Source organism: Ochlerotatus camptorhynchus, unplaced genomic scaffold, assembly GCF_037179485.1.
Source record: "Ochlerotatus camptorhynchus isolate MF236.1 unplaced genomic scaffold, CSIRO-AGI_Acam_v1.1 ptg000370l, whole genome shotgun sequence".
Classification (NCBI taxonomy): Eukaryota; Metazoa; Arthropoda; class Insecta; order Diptera; family Culicidae; genus Ochlerotatus; species Ochlerotatus camptorhynchus.
The window spans coordinates 6,470,053-6,491,929 of NW_027040858.1; the positions used below are offsets into that span (position 1 = coordinate 6,470,053).

At 43.3% G+C, this 21,877-nt stretch overlaps 1 protein-coding gene across 2 annotated transcripts in view; it reads right to left on the reverse strand.

The window, feature by feature from the left end:
• Positions 1 to 21,877, reverse strand: part of Eato (Engulfment ABC Transporter in the ovary) — a 218,506-nt gene extending 196,629 nt beyond the window's left edge. For both annotated transcript variants that reach the window (XR_010518394.1, XM_065232610.1), the window contains exons 1-3: positions 21,351 to 21,877; positions 4,226 to 4,346; positions 2,109 to 4,164 (exon numbers count right to left, since the gene is read on the reverse strand). Coding sequence is in view for 1 of the 2 variants with exons in the window: in XM_065232610.1 (XP_065088682.1) it covers positions 2,109 to 4,164; positions 4,226 to 4,346; positions 21,351 to 21,557 (2,384 nt within the window). In the remaining variant the exon portion in view is untranslated. The remainder of the gene's footprint in view (positions 1 to 2,108; positions 4,165 to 4,225; positions 4,347 to 21,350) is intronic.

Here is a 21,877-nt window from a genome sequence, read left to right on the forward strand (position 1 = left end):
CCATCTTGTAAAATTTTCAAAATGGCGTCTGTGACGAAGTTGTAGAGAAAAATTATGTCTTTCTGGGAAAACTTAACAAAAAAATGTTTGTTTTTTAATTTATTTTAAGTAAAAAATTTCCCGATTCGCCCGATTTTTTAAATTAAATTTCCAAAAATAAAGCTTATGTAAAATTCAAACTTTTGGAATGATCAAAACTATGGACACTTGAGAACTGACCAAATTCGTAGAACAAGAAATTTTGGTATTCATTTCACAAATAAATAATTTGAAATGCCTCAAACATTGTTTTCTGAGTATGAATTTTATGAAAAAAACGTTTAAACCTGAAGTTCAAAAATTTGACCAAAAGTTCCTAATCTACGATTTTTGTCAATTTTCAAGTTTTCAAAATTTTGCTTTTTTCATAAGCTATTAAAAAAATTAAAAAATTGGGCAAAGATATTAAGGTTTTTCAACTTTATTAAATTTAGTTGAAATTACTAAACACATTTTGTAGTTTTTTTTTCTCAAAAAAATTTTCCCTGCCCTTTGGTTAAGTTGGTGAGATTGTTTTCTTTTTTTTTCTTTTTTAATATTGCGCATATATGTACATTTACAAAACAATGCTGGGATTGGGAGGGATCATCATCGATTGAAGCGATTTGGACGGGGAGAGTGAGAATGCCAACTCCCTGTAGAGCACATTTCGTTGATAAAAGGCGGGCTCTTTTCTCCACTCATTGTTGCATTTTTCTGTTTGGGGGCTCGTCTTTTTGACCAATTGTGCGATCATGTTGCTGGAAGGAGATTCTTTACTGTCCCGTATATTCGCATAGGGGACTTTGCCTATCGATCCACCCAATCCGTTTTTGGCCCTTCATACAGCGACATGTTAAGGACAATCAGAGGTTATTAAGCTTGATCAAGAATCAACACAAACAGTGAAGAGAGCCCACTGTTCTTGGACTTAGTTTCTGTGCTACAATTGCTGGTAGACCACTATCATCATGCGTCATGCATATTTTTCCCAGAAAATTTTACAAGATCCAAAATGGACGAATTTCAACAAATGTCCTTGAAACTTTCCTTATAATTCCTTTGAAATATTTCTCAGAACTTTCATTGAATTCGTTTCAGAATTCCCTTTAGATTATCCTGCTTTTGTTGGGATTATACTCACAATAACTTTGGAGTTCTCCTTACAAATGGCTCAGAATTCTCCTCAAAATTACTTCGCAATTTTAGTTAGAGCTCTCTTGGAATTCCCTTTGGAATCCTCCTCAGAATTCTGTTGAAAATTTACTTTGAATCCTACTCAGAATTCTCTTGGAATTCTTCTCAGAACTACTTTGAAATTCTCCTTACGTTTCACCAGGAAGCAGGAGTTCAAGAAAACTAACATGAAAGGAAACCTCAAATATCACTGAAAGTTTGCCTAACAATACGTCCCTTGTAGTTATTCTCTGAACTCCGAGTTCATTGAAAATTATCATCAAATTCATTAATTAAAGTCCATAAGCTGTGACACTTTTGCAAGTCCCTATCAAAAAATCTGGGTTTTTGAAAATATTAAATGTCCAACGTCTTGAATATTTATTTCTCTTCCAGATTCTTGAAAATGTCTCCAAGTCTGATTTTATTAGGTCCAGAGTGTAGAAAAAAAACTGTCGATTCTTATTTTTAAATATAGCTTGATACGAGAATTTCAAAATTCCCTGGGAAATCCAGGTAAAATAAAATTCCCTGAGGATTCCAGGTTTTTCAAGGCAGTGACAACCTGCTTAGGAATAAGCTTCAGAAATTCCTATGAATTTTCATTAAAATTTCCTTCGACTCCTATTCAGGGTTTACTTGGAATTCTACTCAAAACTACCTTGGTACCTCAAGTTTCACATAAAATCTGGGGTTCGTTAGAACTACATTGACAGATTGTCAAGTACAAAGGCAAATTTACCCATCGCTGAGTTCCTGCACTATTGGCGATTATGAGTAAACTAAACTCAAATTTGGTTCGTTCTCATGAACCGTGTATGTTGTACCTCTGGATACTCCGGAATCATGTTGAAAGAATTTTCGTTTAGCATAAATCCCAACTACCTACATTATTTAGTGCGTTTGCTACTTACTTCAAAAACACCTCCTCCAACGTCGCATTCGACACGCTGATCGAATCGATGCCGTACGCTTCCTTCCCATCCTCCAGTTCCTGCAGCAGCGGAGCGTACTGTTCCAAACAGATGTACGGTAACGTAACGGCAAACACCGGTTCTACGGCCGGTTTCTCAACCGCACCACTGATGTGCTCGCTTATCTTATCCATTAGTTTGACCCGGTCGAACGTCGCCGTTTTCAGCAGCTTCAACGTATAACCCTTGCCATAGTAGTGCTTGAGGAAAATAGACGTACCAAACGCGATCAGCTCTCCATTTTCCATGATTGCAATCCAATCTCCCAGGACGTCGGCTTCCTCCATGAAATGCGTGGTTATCAGAATAGTGTGATCTTTCTTCAGCTTTAACAGAATGTCCCAGATGTCTCGTCTCGACTCGGGATCCAACCCGGACGTGGGTTCATCAAGGATCAAAAGTTTCGTTCGTCCGATGATCGCGTTGGCCAAGCACATTCTTCGTTTCATTCCCCCAGAGAGGTTTGCCAGTATTTCGTCGCTTTTGTCCGTTAGGTTGACCTTTTCCAGGATCTGATCCGCCTCATGTTCTGCTTCCTTCATGCTCATTCCCCGAAGGGCTCCAAAGAAAACCAAATGCTCGCGACAGTTCATGTACCCCAAGGCGACGTTATGCTGCGGACAGAAACCAATCTGCTGGCGATAGTTGGCGGAATTGTCCTCTCCATCCACCTCGATCCGTCCGGACGTACGGGGCGTCATTCCGGTAATTATGTTCATGGTAGTAGTCTTCCCGGCTCCGTTATGCCCGAGCAATGCGGTGATTCTGTTTTTGTAAATCCTCAGCGATAGATCTCGGACGGCAACTCGTGTCCCAAACGATGTTTTGAAAATTTTGTTCAGGTTTGTGATTTTCACTACCTTCTCGAGATGATCACCATTTTCCATGGCACCCCTGGTGGAACCTCCGCTATCGTCTGCGATGCTCATGGTAGGGTCATGGTTATGCGTGTTGTTGATCTTGTTTTTACCTTTTTGATAATACTGTTTCGAGAATAGAAACGTCCACGACTTCGGCGTTCCATACTGCCCGGGGCGCACGTTCGTCAGGTAGAACCAAAGAAAGATCCACAGGACTGTTCCAAACATAAGCATGGCCATAACGCCAAACAGACTCATGTTTTCATTCCCCGGATAACCGGACCGAAAGGCATCGACCGCCCTAAAGCTATGCCAGCTGTTTTGATAATCATGCAGAACCGATACTCCCACTTTGAACCCGGCCATGGGAAATACGGTCAGCAGTAGTTCGAACCGCTTCTGGGCCGAAGCAATCACGACCGGAACAAAGTAGCAGATCGGTGCCACAATCGTCGAAATTGTCACCGATTCCAGCAAGGCGCTGATGAAGAACGTGAAGCTTATCGAACAGATCACAAACAGAAATAGTAACACAGAGACGTTCACCATCTGCGCTGCAGTCACTTCCCAAATGTTGGCGAAGACTGTAATCAGCATGCACAGAACCACAATCAAGGTCAGGTGAAGGAAGTTGGTCACAAAAATGGCTATTTCGTTCCAATAGCTACACGATGTCGCAATTTTCAAGTATTCCTTCATTCCGGAGGCCTTCTCTTCTACCAGGGGAACCAAGAGCAGATAAGTACACGCCACGGACACGAACACTGCCAGCAAGATATTTATAACAAAAATTTCCGACGACTCCTGGGGCCTTCCTCCCGCCACTGGGATGTGCTCATAGTAGAACTCCGGAAGCGCATCATTGGACAGGCCGGTGCGCATCTGCACAAAGGATTTCTCAATCCCGTACTGCAACGCCAGAAAACCGCTCTCGAAGTACTCGTTCCGATCCTTCAGGTAACTGGTGTATACATCCCGGGAGTATACTTCGTCGGTGCGAAAGTTGTTATTCTTGCTACGGATCGTGTAGGACAGGTACGCTGTGGACGAGTTGCGATCGAATGCGATGGCGTAAAAGTCCTGTTGAAACAGCAGCGCCTGTTCCATATCGGCAACCGTCGCGAAGAGCTCCACCTCTGTTGATTGCAAATGGTTGACCTAAGGCAAGGAATCTTCGGCCATTACAATTGTACTTACGCGTATAGGTGATGAACAGCTTCTGGCGGACCAGCTCGATAAGATCATTGGTAAAGTTATTGTCCGGAGCGTACAGGAGTTTGTTATAGCTACCGGTTGGATACGCACTGACGACGTCGTCCTGAAAAGAATGGAAAATGTTACTTTATCGTACAATAAAAGGCAGGGTCTTCAAATTCCAGCGATGCTTGAATACCAATTTACTACATCTAATTCCAATCACAACAGTAGCTACATCAGGACTCAACAGAACTAATCCCAATATCTAGAGACAAACAATTTGAAATTTCACGAATATAGAAACTTCTGTAACACCTCAAACATGGACAAATTTTTATAATCCTGGGACATACAAGTTATCACCAGTCGACCCGACCACAGACCACCGATTACAGTTACCAACAGCACTATTATACATAGCGGAGCACAATAGCAACATTGTAATCAATTACCATAATTGTTATAGGCTATGAATGTTGTGTCTTCGAATTCCTTTCATTATCATACAAACATAAGCCATATAGCATAGCTGTTAAGATGAAATAAATCAGTTCTAGTTAGACCACAGAACAAGTACGTTCTTCTAATCCGAATTCCTTTTATTTTAAACGTTAACTTAACCCTAAAGTGTGTAACTTACATAACTTTTTTAGCTCGCAGTCTAAGAAAAGATTCTCATTATTCTCACTCATTATTCAACGAGGAAAATTTATCAAGATTTTCTCGCTACGAAAGATTACGAACAGTGAATAGGGACATCGGGATTGACAGGCACTTCTGGATCATTCGGTACAGCTATGGCATCTTGAACCTCATCGCGCAGGATTCCGCGATCGATTACCCTGGGACATCAGAATTGTGACGAGGGCGCATTTGATCTTCCGTATATCTTCAGGGAAACGATATAGTTGACAGAACCTTTCCGTTCGATGACTCGACCAGGAATCAAGGACTTGGAATTCCTGTAATGCTATAGACCAGGTCATCTTCTTCGAAGTTGCGCTTGACTGCTTCATCCCGACGACCTCTTTGGGGACCGGCTGGAGCACGTTATTTTACCCATCTCGATTTATCTGATTCCTACCTACAAGTCGAGGTCGAGGAATCGCGATAGCTACTCACGGTCAACACGCATCGTGGACTGTTCCAGTATAACCGACTACCCCCTGGAGCCAAGTCGGCATCCGGCACTTTCCAGTGCTTCATCGACAGCATGGTGGCCGGCATTCCCGGAGTCAAGCCGTATCTGGATGACATCCTCATCGCTGGTCACACCAAGCAGGAACACGATCGCAGTCTCTACGCTGTTCTCGAGCAGATACGTGAGTATGGTTTTCACCTACGCCTCGAAAAATGTCGTTTCACACTCTCCTTCGGACACACGGTGCTGTCAACTACTGTGGTAGATTCGTGAAGCAGATGAAGCAACTCCTCAAGAAGGATGTACGCTGGAACTGAACCAAGAATTGCCAGAAATCTTTCGAGCAATTTAAGACAATTATACTTTCCGACCTTCTGCTTACACACAACGTCTAAGGAGATCATTGTTGCAGCAGATGCATCGAAGTAGGTCTTGGCGCTGTCATCATGCGTCGATATCCGACCGGTGAAGTGAAGGCAATCGCTCATGCCTCTCGCTCACTGACCCCAGCAGAGATGAACTACAGACAAGCGGAAAAGAAAGCATTGGCCCTTGTTGGTACTTTAACGCCCCTCTGGCATTAAGACAACCTACGAAGAATACAGAAACCATCATACATTTTTTTTTATACACATCCACACATGTAACCGATTATTAGTTCAGAGTAAAATTGTCTGTTGAATCATTAACACGCGTTCTTTTGATTTCGTCCGAAGAAATTTTATTCCACTGAAACCGAAACTCTTTCGTTACAGTCCATTTCCCGCGATTGCAAGGACATTAGTGGTCCTTCGAACCGGATTAGTTTCGGTTTTTCGATCAATTGTTCCAATAACAGTTGAATTTCGCGAAAAAAGTGAATCGGAAACGCTACCGGCGTGCAGTAGAGGCTCACGCAGCCGAAGAAAAATGACGCCATTACTGGAGGCGAATTACGCAGTTGCCGTCGGGTCGAGTGTTTGCAGCTCTTGAATGCGCTAGTGCTAATGCTAGCTGCATATTCATTGAAAAAACGAATAATCGATTGCTAATTAAGTGCTATTTCGCGGAAGTTGACAATCATACGGATTGTATTCGATTGGTGAAAACATCACAACGTCGAACATGCTATCGTGCTTGTGGTGATAAAAAATGGCCGCTAACAGCGAAGAGTGAAAAAGGCATAGTGTTTTTCACAAGTAACGAGCTGCCCCCCCAAGTGGAACGCAAATGTTGAAGATTCAGGGCGGTATTCAGTGACGAATTGTTACCGCATTATTGGTGCGGAAATGAATAAGCACGATGAGCATGGTACGTACACCGATCGTGACGAGAAGTGCGAAAGATAAAAACACTGGTGATGAAAATTCCGCCGATGAAAGTGTTACGCCAATGAAAGAAAACAACCAGAACGGTGAACCAGTGCCGATCAGTGAACAGAAGAAAAAGAAAAAGGAAAATGAGGCGAAGAAGAAGATGGCTGCTGAATATAGAGTGCTACAAAATCAGCTGAGTGCATTACGTAGGAAGCTGGAGCGAGTGAGATCAGCGATGGAAACTGACACCGACGACTACAATCAGAGCCTGGAGTGCAAACAATTTTTGCAGCTTCAGCTAAAGGTTGTGGAAAGTGTAAATGCTGACTACAACGTCCAACAGCAACGAGCTCACGGCCTTAACATCAGCAATGAAGATCGTGATGGGCTGGAGACAGCTTGTATCGAATTTGAGCAGCTTTACGGTGAGTTGTATATTGTCCTTACTAAATTGTTGGAAACTTCCTTGAAAAAGGAGGAACCGTCGGTTGGGATCCCCGCTCCACCAACTGTGAACGTGTCCCAGCTGCCACCGTTGAAGGTGCCGCTGCCATCGTTTGATGGATCGTACGAGAATTGGTACGCGTTTAAATCAATGTTTACGACAATCATGTCCCGCTACAACTCGGAGTCCCCTGCAATAAAACTGTATCATCTCCGGAACTCGTTGACTGCAAGGGCTGCGGGAATCATTGATCAGGAGATCATTAATAACAACGATTACGACGCAGCTTGGGCGACACTGACAACTGATATGCGGAAACTGCTGGATACATGTACGAAGAACGTGGACGCCTTGAAAAATCTGGGACTACCTGTTTCTGGACTCGGCGAAAGAATGTTAGTGAACCGCATCGCCCTCAAGCTCGACATCGAAACTCGCAAGGCTTGGGAGCTCAAACAAGTTTCGGATACACTACCCAGCTACGAATTGACGTTGGACTTTCTGCGCGAAAGGTGCCGAGTACTCGAGAAGATCCGTCCTTTCTCTAAACCATCCATCAAGCCATCAACGAGACTCCTGCTGCGAAAACCTGTAGAATCAAAGGTACGTGCAAGTTCCTTAGTCACCACAGCCAATGCATGTCCGCATTGTTCTGCGAGTCACGAACTGTGGAAATGTGAAACCTTCAAGAAGGCGAGCCTGTCCGATCGGTATGATACACTCCGACGAGCTGGTGCATGCTTCAACTGCCTGCAGAAGGGACATCGCACGACAGACTGTTCATCGAAGCATTCATGTAAAAAATGCAACAAACGTCATCACACCACGTTGCATCCAGCAGATAGTCAGCAGAAGAAATCAGATGATTCTCCAGGTGGAAGTTCGCAATCAAAACCCGACAAGAAATCTGCAACATCGCAACCGGATGAACAAGAGACCGAATCCAACGGTGCAGTAGAACAATCCACGTTTTGTGTTCAACCAAAGGCATCAGGGAAGCAAGTTCTGCTATCTACAGCGGTAGTCCTCGTTTACGGAAAGGGTGACGTGTACCCTTGTCGGGTTCTCTTGGATTCTGGTTCCCACTCGAATTTCATTTCGGAACACTTCGCAACATTATTGTCGTTGAACAAGGAGCCCGCTAACGTTTCAATTACCGGTCTGAATGATATTCACACGAAGGTTCGACGGAAGATTTATACGAAAATCAAATCTCGTATAAGTGATTTTTCGGTGTGTCTTGAATTCTTCATCGTACCCAGGATTACAGGACAACTACCTTTGACGAAAGTAGATTGCACCGATCTTGCGCTACCGACAGACATTCAACTAGCCGACCCGAATTTCAGTATCCTTGATCGAGTGGACATGCTGCTGGGAGCTGAAGTATTTTTCGAAATGTTGAAGACAGATCGCATGAAGATTCCACACACTATTGCAGTTCTTCAAGATACCCAATTCGGCTGGGTGTTGAGCGGTCCGATCCCAAGCAAGGTGCCAGAGAAACTGCAATCGTTCTTCGTTACTGCTGAAGAAAATCTCAACGAAATAGTGCGAAGATTCTGGCAGATTGAATCGTGTGGTGACATGGATGAGAAGACCACGGCATCTGACGAACTTTGTATGGATCACTTTCGTGAAACACACAAGCGTACCGACGATGGAAGGTACGTCGTCCGACTACCATTCAACGAGTTGAAAGACCAGTTGGGCGATTCCAGGATCCTGGCAGAAAAACGATTCCTCGCTCTAGAGAAGCGATTGGACAGCAAACCGGAGGTAAAGGCGCAGTACATTTCCTTCCTGAGAGAATACGAGATGCTTGGTCACATGTCAGTGGACGAAGCTGCTGACACCGTCGATCCTCAATCTGTGTACTATTTGCCTCATCATTACGTTTTGAAACCAACCAGCACAACCACTCGACTTCGCGTTGTGTTCGATGGTTCAGCACCGACCGACACTGGAATTAGCATCAACCAGACCCAAATGGTGGGTCCAACGGTGCAGAATGATATAATTTCGATTTTGCTGGACTTTCGTTCGTACAAATTCGTCTTCACTGCAGACGCCCCGAAAATGTATCGGCAGGTGAGAATGCACGACGATGATATCCGTTACCAAAGTATGTTCTGGCGCGAAGATCCAAGCGAGACGATTCGTGTCTACAATCTACGAACCGTTACGTACGGAATTGCTTCATCACCGTTCTTGGCAACAATGGCGCTTCGCCAGCTCGCTGAAGACGAGGGGAAAGAGTACCCGCTCGCTGCCAAGGCGGTCAGAAAATCCTTCTACATTGACGACGTACTTACAGGTGCTAATACGTTGACGGAGGCGATGGAACTCAAGAATCAAATTATCGGCTTGCTAGGGCGAGGAGGCTTCGAAGTGCATAAATTCTGTTCGAATTCAGAGATACTGCTGGCTACTGTTTCCGAGGAGCAGCGAGAGAGCTGTGTGGACATAACGGACATAACCGTCAATGCGATAATGAAGACTTTGGGCATTTCCTGGAACCCTAAAGAAGACAGTTTCACATTTTGTGTTGCGGTCTACCCTGAGTCAGACACTCTGCTGACCAAGCGAATGATTCTCAGTCAGATCGCTAAAATCTTCGACCCGTTGGGGTTTTTGGGACCTGCAATCACCGCTGCGAAGTTGATTATGCGCGAGCTTTGGGCTTTAAACATGGAGTGGGACCAACCGGTTCCGTATGCATTTGCGAAGTTGTGGACGGACTATCGTGAACAACTATCCAGCTTGAACAACGTGAAGATTGCAAGAGGGATTCATTGCGACGAAGCCTGTAGTTACGAACTCTGCGGATTTGCGGATGCATCAGACTTGGCATACGGCGCCAGTCTGTATGCTCGCACAGTACGAAACGATGGAACAGTGATGATGAATATAGTGTGCAGCAAGTCACGGATTCTCCCAAGAAAGAAGAACAAACAGAAAGAAATTACAACGCCCAAAGCAGAACTACTAGCAGCCCTGTTGCTGTCTCAACTCACTGTGAAGCTGTTGGCGGCTATCGAGACCGTTTTCAGTTCTGTCGCATTATGGTCGGATTCACAGATAGTCCTTTGTTGGCTACAGAAATCTTCGGACTCACTGACTGTATTTGTTGGAAACCGAGTCAGGCAAATCCAGCAGCTGACTGAAGGTTTTATTTGGCAGTACATACCTTCGAAAGAAAATCCTGCTGATCTGATATCTCGTGGCGTGTCGCCATCGGATCTTCCAGGATGCAAGCTTTGGTGGCATGGTCCACCTAGGTTCCATAGCGCACAACCGTATCTCGAGCAACCACTACCGCTATCGCAAGATGAAATACCAGAACTTCGGAGAACAGTACTTGTAACGGCACGCGGGCCGTCCAGGCTACCGACATTCGACAGAATCAGTCGGTATACTATAATTCAACGGTCGATGGCATATGTGATTCGGTTTTGCGACTACATTAAAAGCGGTCGAAAGCAGCTTACTAGAGGATTTCCCACAGTTTCGGAAATGCATCGAGCAGCAGTTTTGATCATCCGAATGGTTCAAATCGAAGCTTTTCACGTGGAGCTACAAGCGATTAAAGGTAATAAAGAATGCAGAATTACGTTTCAAAATTTGAATCCATTCATCGATGCGAACGACGGAGTACTGCGTGTTGGAGGACGTTTAAAGAACGCAACTGTACCGTACGAACACCGACATCCAGCACTACTTCCCGAGAAACATCCGCTCACCGTCACGCTGATACGTCATCTACATCGCGCCAATATGCATCTCGGTCAGCGCAGTCTTCTTGGGGTCGTCCGGCAACAGTATTGGCCACTCAAGGCGAAGAACGTCATCCGGCAGGTGGTACACCACTGCATACCATGCTTTCGGATGAGGCCAAAGAAATCAACTCAACTGATGGGAGAGCTTCCGGATTACCGCGTACAGCCTTCTCCAGTATTCTCACACACGGGATTGGATTTTGCGGGACCCTTCAACCTTCGATTAAGTGCAACTGCAAGGAACCCGACGACCACTAAGGGTTACGTTTGTTTATTTGTTTGCATGGCAACTCGGGCTCTCCATCTTGAAGCGGTTTCGGACCTAAGTTCGGAATCCTTCATGGCTGCGCTCCAGCGCTTTGTTAGTCGTCGTGGCCTCGTACAGAAATTATACTCCGATAACGCCAGTGGCGTCACGTGAGAAAATTCACTAGTTGTGCACCTATTTTATTTATATTTTGTCTGTAACAGTAGAAGCCAATTTTGATGCATAATAAAAAAATGGGATACAAATCTTTCGACGGGGGTACCTGCATAAAAAATAAACGAAATGATGATGGGAAACAGTTCTGCTACCAGTTTTGCTTACTCTTGCATAGAAACATTGATTTTCTTTTTAAGTCTCATGTTTATGATATTTGTCATCGTTACTCGCCTTCTGGCAAACGGTCTTTTCAGGAGGTCATCAACAATATCCTGTTCCATGATTCCTATTTAATTTTACACTATGCTATGAACAATATTCCATCAATGCTCTGAGGCTACTAAATGAAATGCAGACATGGTAGTGAGAAAATTTAAAAATTTAAAAATTCGATGTGTGCGTGTAGGTAGGTATACAACGAATGACGGCTCTCCAAGATTCAATCAATTCAGAGAGAAACTCAAATGCGACGTAGCCTATACGTGCCAATTTATTCTCTTCTCTTTAAACTGTGCAAAGATAGAAGTGCACAAAATAAACACTAACACAGCGGCAATTATGCTTACGGGACTTCAATACATATACAACTGATCTGGTTGTAAATACGAGCGTTTCTGGTGCACAAGCATAAGTGCTCAGACTGGGAGAACTTAGCATGCGGTGGCTTTGGTAGAACGAAGGCATATTTTCCTTGCTTGTTTTGTGTCGCTCATTCGCCATAGAAGCCCAAAAAGAGTGTTGTCTGCACGTGGTAAAATTCCAGCGTGCCCGTACGTGAAAACAAGATCGCTATGCCTCGCTTCTGTTTTACGTACATTTCTTTCAGTGGTGGGTAAAACGGAGGTTGAGCAGCGATGTGGTAAACAATTCAGCTACTATCCAGTGATGAGGTGGATAATTCAGTTACTATCCATATGAAACCAATAAATAGGGCGGACAAAAATGGTTTTAATTGAGTATTAAATTTTTGCCTCTTAATTTTTATGAAATATTAATTTTACTTTTTGAAAATTTGAGACTGTGCAGTGCACGAGGTGCACATATGGACGAGACGCCACTGGATAACGCGACTAATTTCGAAGGCGCTAAAAATGAAATGAATCGCCTAGTCGAATTATTCCGCAGTGAGCAGCACACGCGTGCTGTGAATGAATACTGTGTACCAAGGGGCATCGAATGGTCGTTCATTCCTCCACGTAGCCCACATTTCGGTGGGATCTGGAGGCGGGAGTTAAATCAGTGAAATCGCACTTGAAGTTGGTTCTCGCTGAACATCGATTGACGTTCGAGGCGCTGTCTACCGTCCTTACCCAGGTAGAAGCTATTTTGAACTCCCGCCCTCTCACACCTGCTTCTGATGATCCGAATGATCTGACTGCTATCACACCGGCTCACTTCATAATAGGGAGGGAATTCCAAGCTATACCGGAACCCTTGTACGCCCACATTCCTAAAGGCAGATTGTCCCGTTTGCAGTTGTTACAGGACATGAAACAGAAGTTCTGGAAAATGTGGATGAACGATTACCTACACGAACTACAGAAACGCCAGCGAGATATGAAAGTCACCGAATTCAAGGTTGGAGCGATGGTCGTTATCGTTGATGAAAATGCACCGCCGCTGAAGTGGGCTCTCGCCCGCATAATCGAATTGCATCCGGGCAAGGATGGGCACACACGCGTTGTGAGTTTGCGAACCGGACACGGCACCACTAGGAGAGCCGTTAAGAAGGTCTGTCTATTGCCACTAGACAACGAAGAGGACGACAATCCTGTGTAGCTGATGTATTGAAATTGCCAATTTCAACGCCCCGGAGGATGTTGGTACTTTAACGCCCCTCTGGCATTAAGACAACCTACGAAGAATACAGAAACCATCATACATTTTTTTTATACACATCCACACATGTAACCGATTATTAGTTCAGAGTAAAATTGTCTGTTGAATCATTAACACGCGTTCTTTTGATTTCGTCCGAAGAAATTTTATTCCACTGAAACCGAAACTCTTTCGTTACAGTCCATTTCCCGCGATTGCAAGGACAGCCCTGATATTCGCCGTCACCCGTTTCCATAAGATACTGTATGGACGACACTTCCTCCTGCAAACCAATCATCAACCGTTGCTCTAGGTTTTCGGTTCAAAGAAAGGTATACCTGTTTACACAGCAAACCGTTTGAGCCTTGACACTCCTGCTGTACGATTTCGATATCCATCACGTTTCGTCTACGAATTTTGGTTATGCAGATTTGCATCTAAAAGATCCTCAAGTGTCTCTAAGCCTCAAGCAAGAAGATGTCCGACGGGGAACTCCGGAACGCCATCCTGCAGCTAACGAATCTCATCACGAGACAGCAGCAGCAAATTGAAAAACCAGTAAAATAGGGGAAATCTGATTGCTGGCACTGAGAATATTAATGAGTCCTAGGCAAGCGGGATCCAGGATTTCCAGTACGATCCGGACGGAGTAGTTTTCTTCGATGGATGACGCTGCCCGTTTCAGATTGCTTCTTCGCAAGCTAAGCACGCTTTTTCACGAGAAGTATGTCAACAACATTCTTCCCAAGCACCCCCGGGATCACACCCTGGACGAGACCTTGGCAATACTGAAGAAACTGTTCGGTCGACAGAAGTCTGTTTTACATTCCCGGTACCAGTGTCTTCAGTATGCAAAAAGTGACACGGATGACTTCACATAGTATGCTGCCATGGTTAACAAAAACTGTGAAGCGTTTCAGCTGTCCAAGCTCAAACCGGACCAATTCAATGCTCTCCGTTTTGTCTGTGGAATCCAATCGCCACGCGATGCGGACATACGAGCCAGATTGATCTCGAAGCTGGAAGCCGACGAAACCGCAGTCAACGAATTGGGAGAAGCCGCCAGCAAGGTACCCTGGAGAACCTCGTGGAAGATGACTGATGGTGGACTTGTATCTCCCAACCAGAATAATGCTCCTTCTAAGAAGAACCAAAAAGTGCCGAAAACGCCATGTTGGAAGTGTGGCGACCAGCACTATGTTCGTGAATGTCCGTTCGCTTCGCACACCTGTTCCAGATGCAAGCAAAAAGAATACAAGGGAGGGTACTGTTCCAGAAACACAGCGGCGCCTTCGAAACCGTTCAAGCAGACGAAACTCAAGGAAAACGTGAAGACGAACCGTGTATATCGATGTTGCGAAGCAAGCGGAAGTTCATCCCGGTCGAGCTCAATGGTGCAGCAGTCAAACTTCAACACGACTCAGCGTCCGACATCACCATAATCTCAGGAGAGACATGGATCAGCATCGGACAGCCACCCCACTCAACCGACGGAAGAATCTGCAGTTACAGCTTCTGACTGCCGAGTTCCAGACTGAGATTTCTCGCATTTTCATCTCGAGCAGCGCTGAACTCAACGTTCTTGGAATCGAGACTATGGATCTGTTCGATTTGTGGTCTGTGCTGATAAGCAGCTTGGTTAACGTCGTTCACCAATCAACTCAAGCAACAGTTTCCAGAGGTATTCCGAAGCACGCTGGGTAGATGCCCAATAGCACAAGTGAAGCAGTACCTGAAGCCCGATGCACGTCCCGCATATCCAGCATTTTACGAGCGCTTATGGCCGCCTTAATCTGACTGAGTTTTTGGTAGGGAACATATGCAAACTAACATAACATTCGGGTAAAGGAAGTCGTTTTCTACCCGATGGTGATGTTGATTTGCGTTGGCGAGCCTTGATTTTCTAGAAATCATCTAAAGAAGTCATTGTTTACAAAAACTGTTAAACCCTAATTCCAGCTCTATCTAGAATTCTCGGACTGGGCAACACCAATAGTCGTCGTACGCAAGTCGGACAACGTATCGGTCCGTGTATGTGTCGGGACTGAACAACGCGCTGCCCAAGTAACATTGCAAGTTTTATCGAGGTTTTAAAGCATGCTACAAGTCTAAATGTTGGTCTACAGAACCCTCATAAAACCACAATTGCTACTTGGGTGGAATGTGACCGTCATCCGCTCCCTCATCCCATCCTTGTCGCCAAATTGTTATATCCGTAACCAAGGCCAACAAGTAAAACTAGTTGTTGTTAGGAGCTACTGTTTACTATGACTAACTTGGTTGGTGACAGACAGGGCCTACTACAGTTTTAGACTTTATTGGCAGAGCCTGTATGAAGTTTGAATAATTTTAGTAAAACGCTAGATATTTAATGTTGATGTGGAACTTCTATTTATTCTATATTCATATCACAATCTCAAATTAATTCTAATGCAGTTATAATTCGATTTTGTCAGTCCCTCCGCGCAGCAGATTTTTATCTTTTAATAATTTAACATAACTGTATTTTCATATCTTTCTCATTCATCTTCAAGATAGACGTTTAAGGTATACTTTGGTATAATAAGACCATTGAAAAAATGGAAGGGGTTCGTAGAACATTAGAAAAAAATTCGAAGACGACTGACAAAATCATGAGCATGAGCATGAGAATTGTCGACCATACAATTCAGAAGTTGCTACCCCGTGATTGGCCAGATCTAGCGAAATTTGTACAAAGAATCTTGGGCTTGGGAACATTGCTAAATATTTTAAAAAAGGCTGACAAAATCGGGTCATTACTGTATTACACCTACAACTGTTTTGGAACCAATCTCGGAGCTCTAGGATCGGTTTCATCACTTGGTAATTTTTACGAATATTCCAGAAGATCAGCTTGTGGAATTCATGGCAATGCTTCAATTTCGGGTACACCGGAAAACTCCAATATTCATGTGAACTGAAAATAATCACGATTACTTCTAGGAATTTCTAGGAAGATCCAAGGCTTCATAAACATTGAAAATTCCAGAAACTTTTGGAACCTACGGAATCTTTGAAGCAAACAAAACTTTAAGATCAAAGATCAGGGTGCTTTCGGAACACCCTGAAAGGATTTTGGAAATTATTGTAGTTTTTAATGTCTCAAGTTCTTGGAGTCCCGACAGTTTTAGAAGTTGTGGATATGCTGCACAGAGTAACGAAATCTGAATTATTATTTTGAACTGAACTGTGTCTGCCACATTTATGGAGCTATGGTGCAAGACTTTCTGGAGATTTACGCACTATAAATAGATGGATCAGTTGCAAACGACTTTCGTACCTAGACAAGCGGAAGCGATCCGTCCACGGCAGTTTACGTAGCGCATATCTCAGGAACCGTCGCTGAACAGACTCAACTCTTTCGACACCGTTGTTGTAGTGGGGAGTCCAGACAACCGAGCAGTATTCTAATATGGAGCGAGACAAGGCGCAGTACAACGATTTAAGGCAGTAGATATCCGTAAAGTCTGAAAGCTTTGTCGACGGCATGCGAGATGTGCTGCTTGAAAGAGGGTTGGTATCCAGAATCACATCTAGGTCCTTAATTTTGCTGACGCGCACAATTTCAGTGATTAAAAAAAAACATACTTGAACATAATAGTCTTTTTCTTGCGCGAAAGAGATAACCGAGGATTTGGACGGGTTAACCTCCATACGATTCAGAATACACCAATCACCAAAAGCATTCAGCTGACGTTGAAGGAAGCAACAGTCTTCAATTGATTGAATTCGAAGGAAGAGTTTAAGGTCATCTGCGTAAGTTAATCGTGGTCCCTCAATTACCAGATTCACGTCGTTCAAGTAAATCAGGAAAATCAGTGGTCCCACGTTACTACCTCGGGTATGCCGGACGTGGCAGTGAGCATACGGAGCTGGTATTCACCAATGTCAACAGTAGGATAGCGATCGGTGAGGTACGACTGAAACCATAGGAAAAGGCAGCCGTGGATACCAAGCCTGATATGCGGTGATTCAATTTATGGAAGGCTGCAGATAAGTCAGTATAAATGATATCCGTCTGTGCACGATCCGATATACTATTAGAAATGTAGGAAGTAAGGCACAGCAAGCTAGTGGCAGTGGAGCGACCAGTCATGAAACCATGCTGGTCGATACTTATATATCTAGATAGAGTTGGAATTAAGGCCTAACAGCTTTTGTAAACAATGACTTCTATTGACGATTTCTTGAAATTCAAGGCTCGCCCATTTGCTTGCCTTGGATTCCTAGAAATCATCGATAGAAGTCATTGTTTACAAAAGCTGTTACCCCCTAATTCCAGCTCTATCTAGATAGAGCTTACAGTGAGCTAGTAACGGTTCCATAACAACGAGTTTGAACAATTTAGCAACAGCGCTAAGCGAAGTGATGCCACGTCCTGTTTGTTGTCCTTCTTGTGTACTGGAAACATGTGCGCTGGCTTCCAACAGGATGGGAAAACGCTGACGTCCACGGACCGTTGAAAAACGTGCAGCGCCGATGGAATTCCGTCAGGACCCGGAATGTACGACGAATTGAGTTTTGAGGTAGCCCTGGAAAACATCTCGGGATTGATGTCAATTCTGCTCATGGTTTTGCCAGAGAGTGGTACGTAAAGGCCCACGCACATTAGATCCGGATCGGACGCGTTGCGGCAAAGTGACAGCTAAATCTATTGTCTTACTGCCAGTCGGACATGGTCGTCACTCAGTCTCTCGTCTGTGAAGACACTAGAAAATTTTCAGAGAACGGCTGACAGATATATTGCGTAGATGAGGCCACGTTACCATTATGTATCATAGATGACGGCAGACCAGCTTCATGACGTTGTTCGTTGAAAAACTTCAGTTTCCGTGGAAACACTGAAAAATTTCTATTATAATTAGAATCCCTTTGGAATTATTTTCAAATCCAGATTCTATACGAATTCTCCAGGATTTCATGTCAGAATTTTCTTGAAATTGTGTTTAAAATTCCCTTAGAATTTACTTAATTTCTTCTTGTTGCCAAAAATATAACATATTGAGCTGTGATTTGATGTGATTTTTTAAAGGCAAATGCTGCACTCTCAACATTATTGGTCGTAAAAAAGTGACTTTAGTGACTAAAATTTTAAGAAATAGTGGCTTTCGAGCAAAAAGTGACTTTTTAGTGACTGATTTGAAAATAGCCAGCTACCAGCCCTGCACTGAGCCAAAGATCTTTAAGAAATCCTTGCCGAAAATTCATAAATAGTTCGAACTATTTATGAATTTTCGGCAGAAGGATTTCTTATCGAAATCATCAGTTTGACTTATGAAACCGAAATCATTAGTTAGGTTATAAAACATTAAAAAAGTAATTAGGCCTATTCTGCGCGGCGTGTGAGGTGAGGTGACAGTGAAGTGATGATGAAGTGACAATTGTCACCTCGGGTGAGGTGACTCTCCATGCAAATCAAATTGTCACTTCACTAGTGACAGTGAGTCACCTCACCTCACACGCCGCGCAGAATAGGCCAAATATAAAATGTAGCACACCAGAATTCAACCTTTAGCGTTCAGATTATTGACCCCGTCATTTGCTTTCACCGCTACCAACGCTTGCAATATCGAACAGGTTAACCCTCTCCCACGGTGGTCAGACCTACCGATTTATCAATAGTCCTACCGATTTATCGGTAGTCCTACCGATTTTCGGGATGCCTACCGATTCACAGACGAAAGGTTAAAAATTGCCGATTTTTCACTTTTCCTACCGAGAATCACAGGTTCTTAGTAATCTTGAAAAATTTTCAATACCTCCCGTGCAGTCAGAATTAGCATTAGAATTAAAAATATTGATTTCGACACGTTTAAAGCAGAAAGACTGATGGACAGTGTATCTACCTGACGCATTTACCTTTGAGCGGCAGATGACGCGATTGTACCTGTCTCATAGCGTTCGTATGAGAAAATGGAAGAGTTGCCAGTCTTCTTGATATGTTGTCTTCGCTATAATCCCATACAAGTCTCATATGGAAAAAAAAATAAACGCTGAGAAAATGGCAGTTGAAGTTACGAAGTACGTACGATTACCATGTAAATATTTGAAACATCATACATATTTAATTTTGCCGTAGGATTACGTCTTTCGACAACATATTGGGGGTGCAATTTGAAAAAAAATCGACCAATAATGATCAAAATCATCACCGATTGCCTGCAAAAAGCGCTTTCCCTAACACAGATTTCAAAATCGAATTCCATCCGGTTTCGCCGACCGGTGCTTATTCAATCACCGAAGAAAGAGGAAGAAGCCACACCGCTACTGATCGGATTCAGTAGCTCTTCGTGAGTCGCTGTGGGCAGTCTATGCCAAGCGCGTCACACTCGTTCCAAACTACATACAGCTCGCCAGCCTTATCCGTGTTGAACACCCTGATAGCTCAGCATTACTCAACCATCACGACAAAACGGTTCTTTTCAGGACCACAATAAATTATTGTTGTTTAAGAGTTTATTTTCATTGAACTTGCTGCCAGCCGCATCCCCTAAAACTCTTTGATAATGTACCCAGCAACCAAATGTTTTTGGTCAAATGCCGAAACAGTATTGAAGTGGTACATACATTCTCGCACTGATCGAATACCACATGATCTGGTCAATTGATCAGAAACACTTCGAATTAAGGTAAGGTTTTCTCCAGAACGCTAGAAAAAAGCAAAAAAAAAACTCTAATTTATATGATTGATTGCGAATATCTCGTGATTGGAAAATTTTAGCAAGAAATTCCTCCAATCAATCATCGCTTTTTTATTATCTATTGAATAAACCACAAAGATGCGTCATTTTTCATCAGCAAACGAGGCGTTTTCGTGATGGAAAAAAGTGGTTTCCCTAACACAATTGCCGAATGTTGGAACTGTAGCCTCACCTTTGGACGATCGAATTTAAGGATGGGACTGATATGCGATTACCTTGCTTGGTGGGACAAACTAACTGGATGTTGGTTTTACATTTTTCATTATCAAAGTTCGTATATTTATTACATAATATGAAAGTAGATTCCAATTGATAATCGATAGCGTTGTTACCTTAAAATTGACGACAATTCGTATGTGACTGATATGCGATTACAGACAGTAAAGGCTATAAGAGCCGCTAGTGGTACCTCCTGTAGTACGATAATCAGTCATAAGTCGTGCTTATGGAATGCATAGCTTACGTAATCCCGTATAGTGTTAGTATTTAATAGTGATGTTATGTACTGAATACTGATTATCATTTCAAACGCACCCAGAGTAACAAAGTATCGGAAATAGACGCGTCATTTTAGTATGTAAATTTTACGCTCTACTAAGTAACACGACAGATAATATAATAAATAATGCACCGCATTCCAAGCTTCATTTAAGTTTATGAAACCTATCGTCTATCAAAAGCGTAAGCGTAGTTATAAACTATGTCACAATGCTTCAATTGTTTTCCAAAATGTTCTGAACGAGCTTAGCATTTCGAATGATTCTTCAACGTTAGAATTAACTATGATATAGCAACGTTGGCATTTTGCTTACTAATAATTACCGTTATATACTTGTATATTGATTAATATCAAGTATGTGACTAAGACTAAAATGAAAGCGACGAAAGCGTCAGCACAGTGCCAACAGGGAGAAAGAGATTGCAATTACGTTGTTGACTCACTCCATTCCGGTACCTACTAACACCCAAACAAATCAATAAGTCAATGGCAGTCAGACGCTATAGCGTTGATTTGCTTATTTATAATACGTATGGCTGGAAATAAACAGACATGCAACATAATGGAATTGTAGCGTGTGCTGGTGCATTCATTTCGCTGTGAGTCTAAAAAAGAAATAAATGATCGTCAAATCACAATAAAATTTCATTCTGCAACTATGGATCCTCCAAATACCCTAACTACGATTCTATATTCTGAGAGTCTAGGCAGTCTGGTCTGAACAATTAATAATCTTACTTTCACTTTCAAATCAGGAAATCGTCTAAGTGGTAGCCTATAGCAGAACTGGATTTCTTTTTTCATAACGGTATAACCTTTCCTACAAACTTGTTGACTGGACAAAAATGTAGGTAGGTTGATGTTGTCGTTCTACCTTGGGAAACGAGTTTCGCGACAAGTAAACACAGCGGACACCGCGGCACAATGAAAATGTAAATAAACACTTAAGAGGCAATCGCTGAACAGGCAAAGCTTTCATTTTAGATTCCCTCGCAAACCTACCTCGGACGAAACCCTGGACAGCTGAATCGGAGCATCATCGAAGCTTCCCTTGGCCGCACCGCCCCGTTGAAATCCGGATCGACTGAACGCATACAATGCGATGACCACAACCGGAAACAGTGTGTTCAGTACATTCCGCACGGGGTGCCGTTGCTTTTCCTTCCAGGCTTTCAACAGGAAGATTCTAATCAAACTATTTGTCGTCATTTGGGGTCACTTTCCCCTTGGTTCATTACCTCTGTCACACTACAGCACACACACAACACACGATCGACTTGATACAGCAGCGCTCTAGTCACACGACTTTTCTTTCGTGGATTTCCCCAAGCAGCAGCAGTGACAATACTAAGGAGGTGGCTTTTGTTTGTTGCTGATTACGATTGCCTTCTGGGAAGGGATTTCAATGTCGTTCTGTCGAATCCATTCCGATAAGATTGGTTTTGAGCGAACAATGATAATCGAAGCGCACTTTCACACGCAATTTTGCACCGCTTGTACACGGCCAATGAGGTTGAAGGTACGGCCGC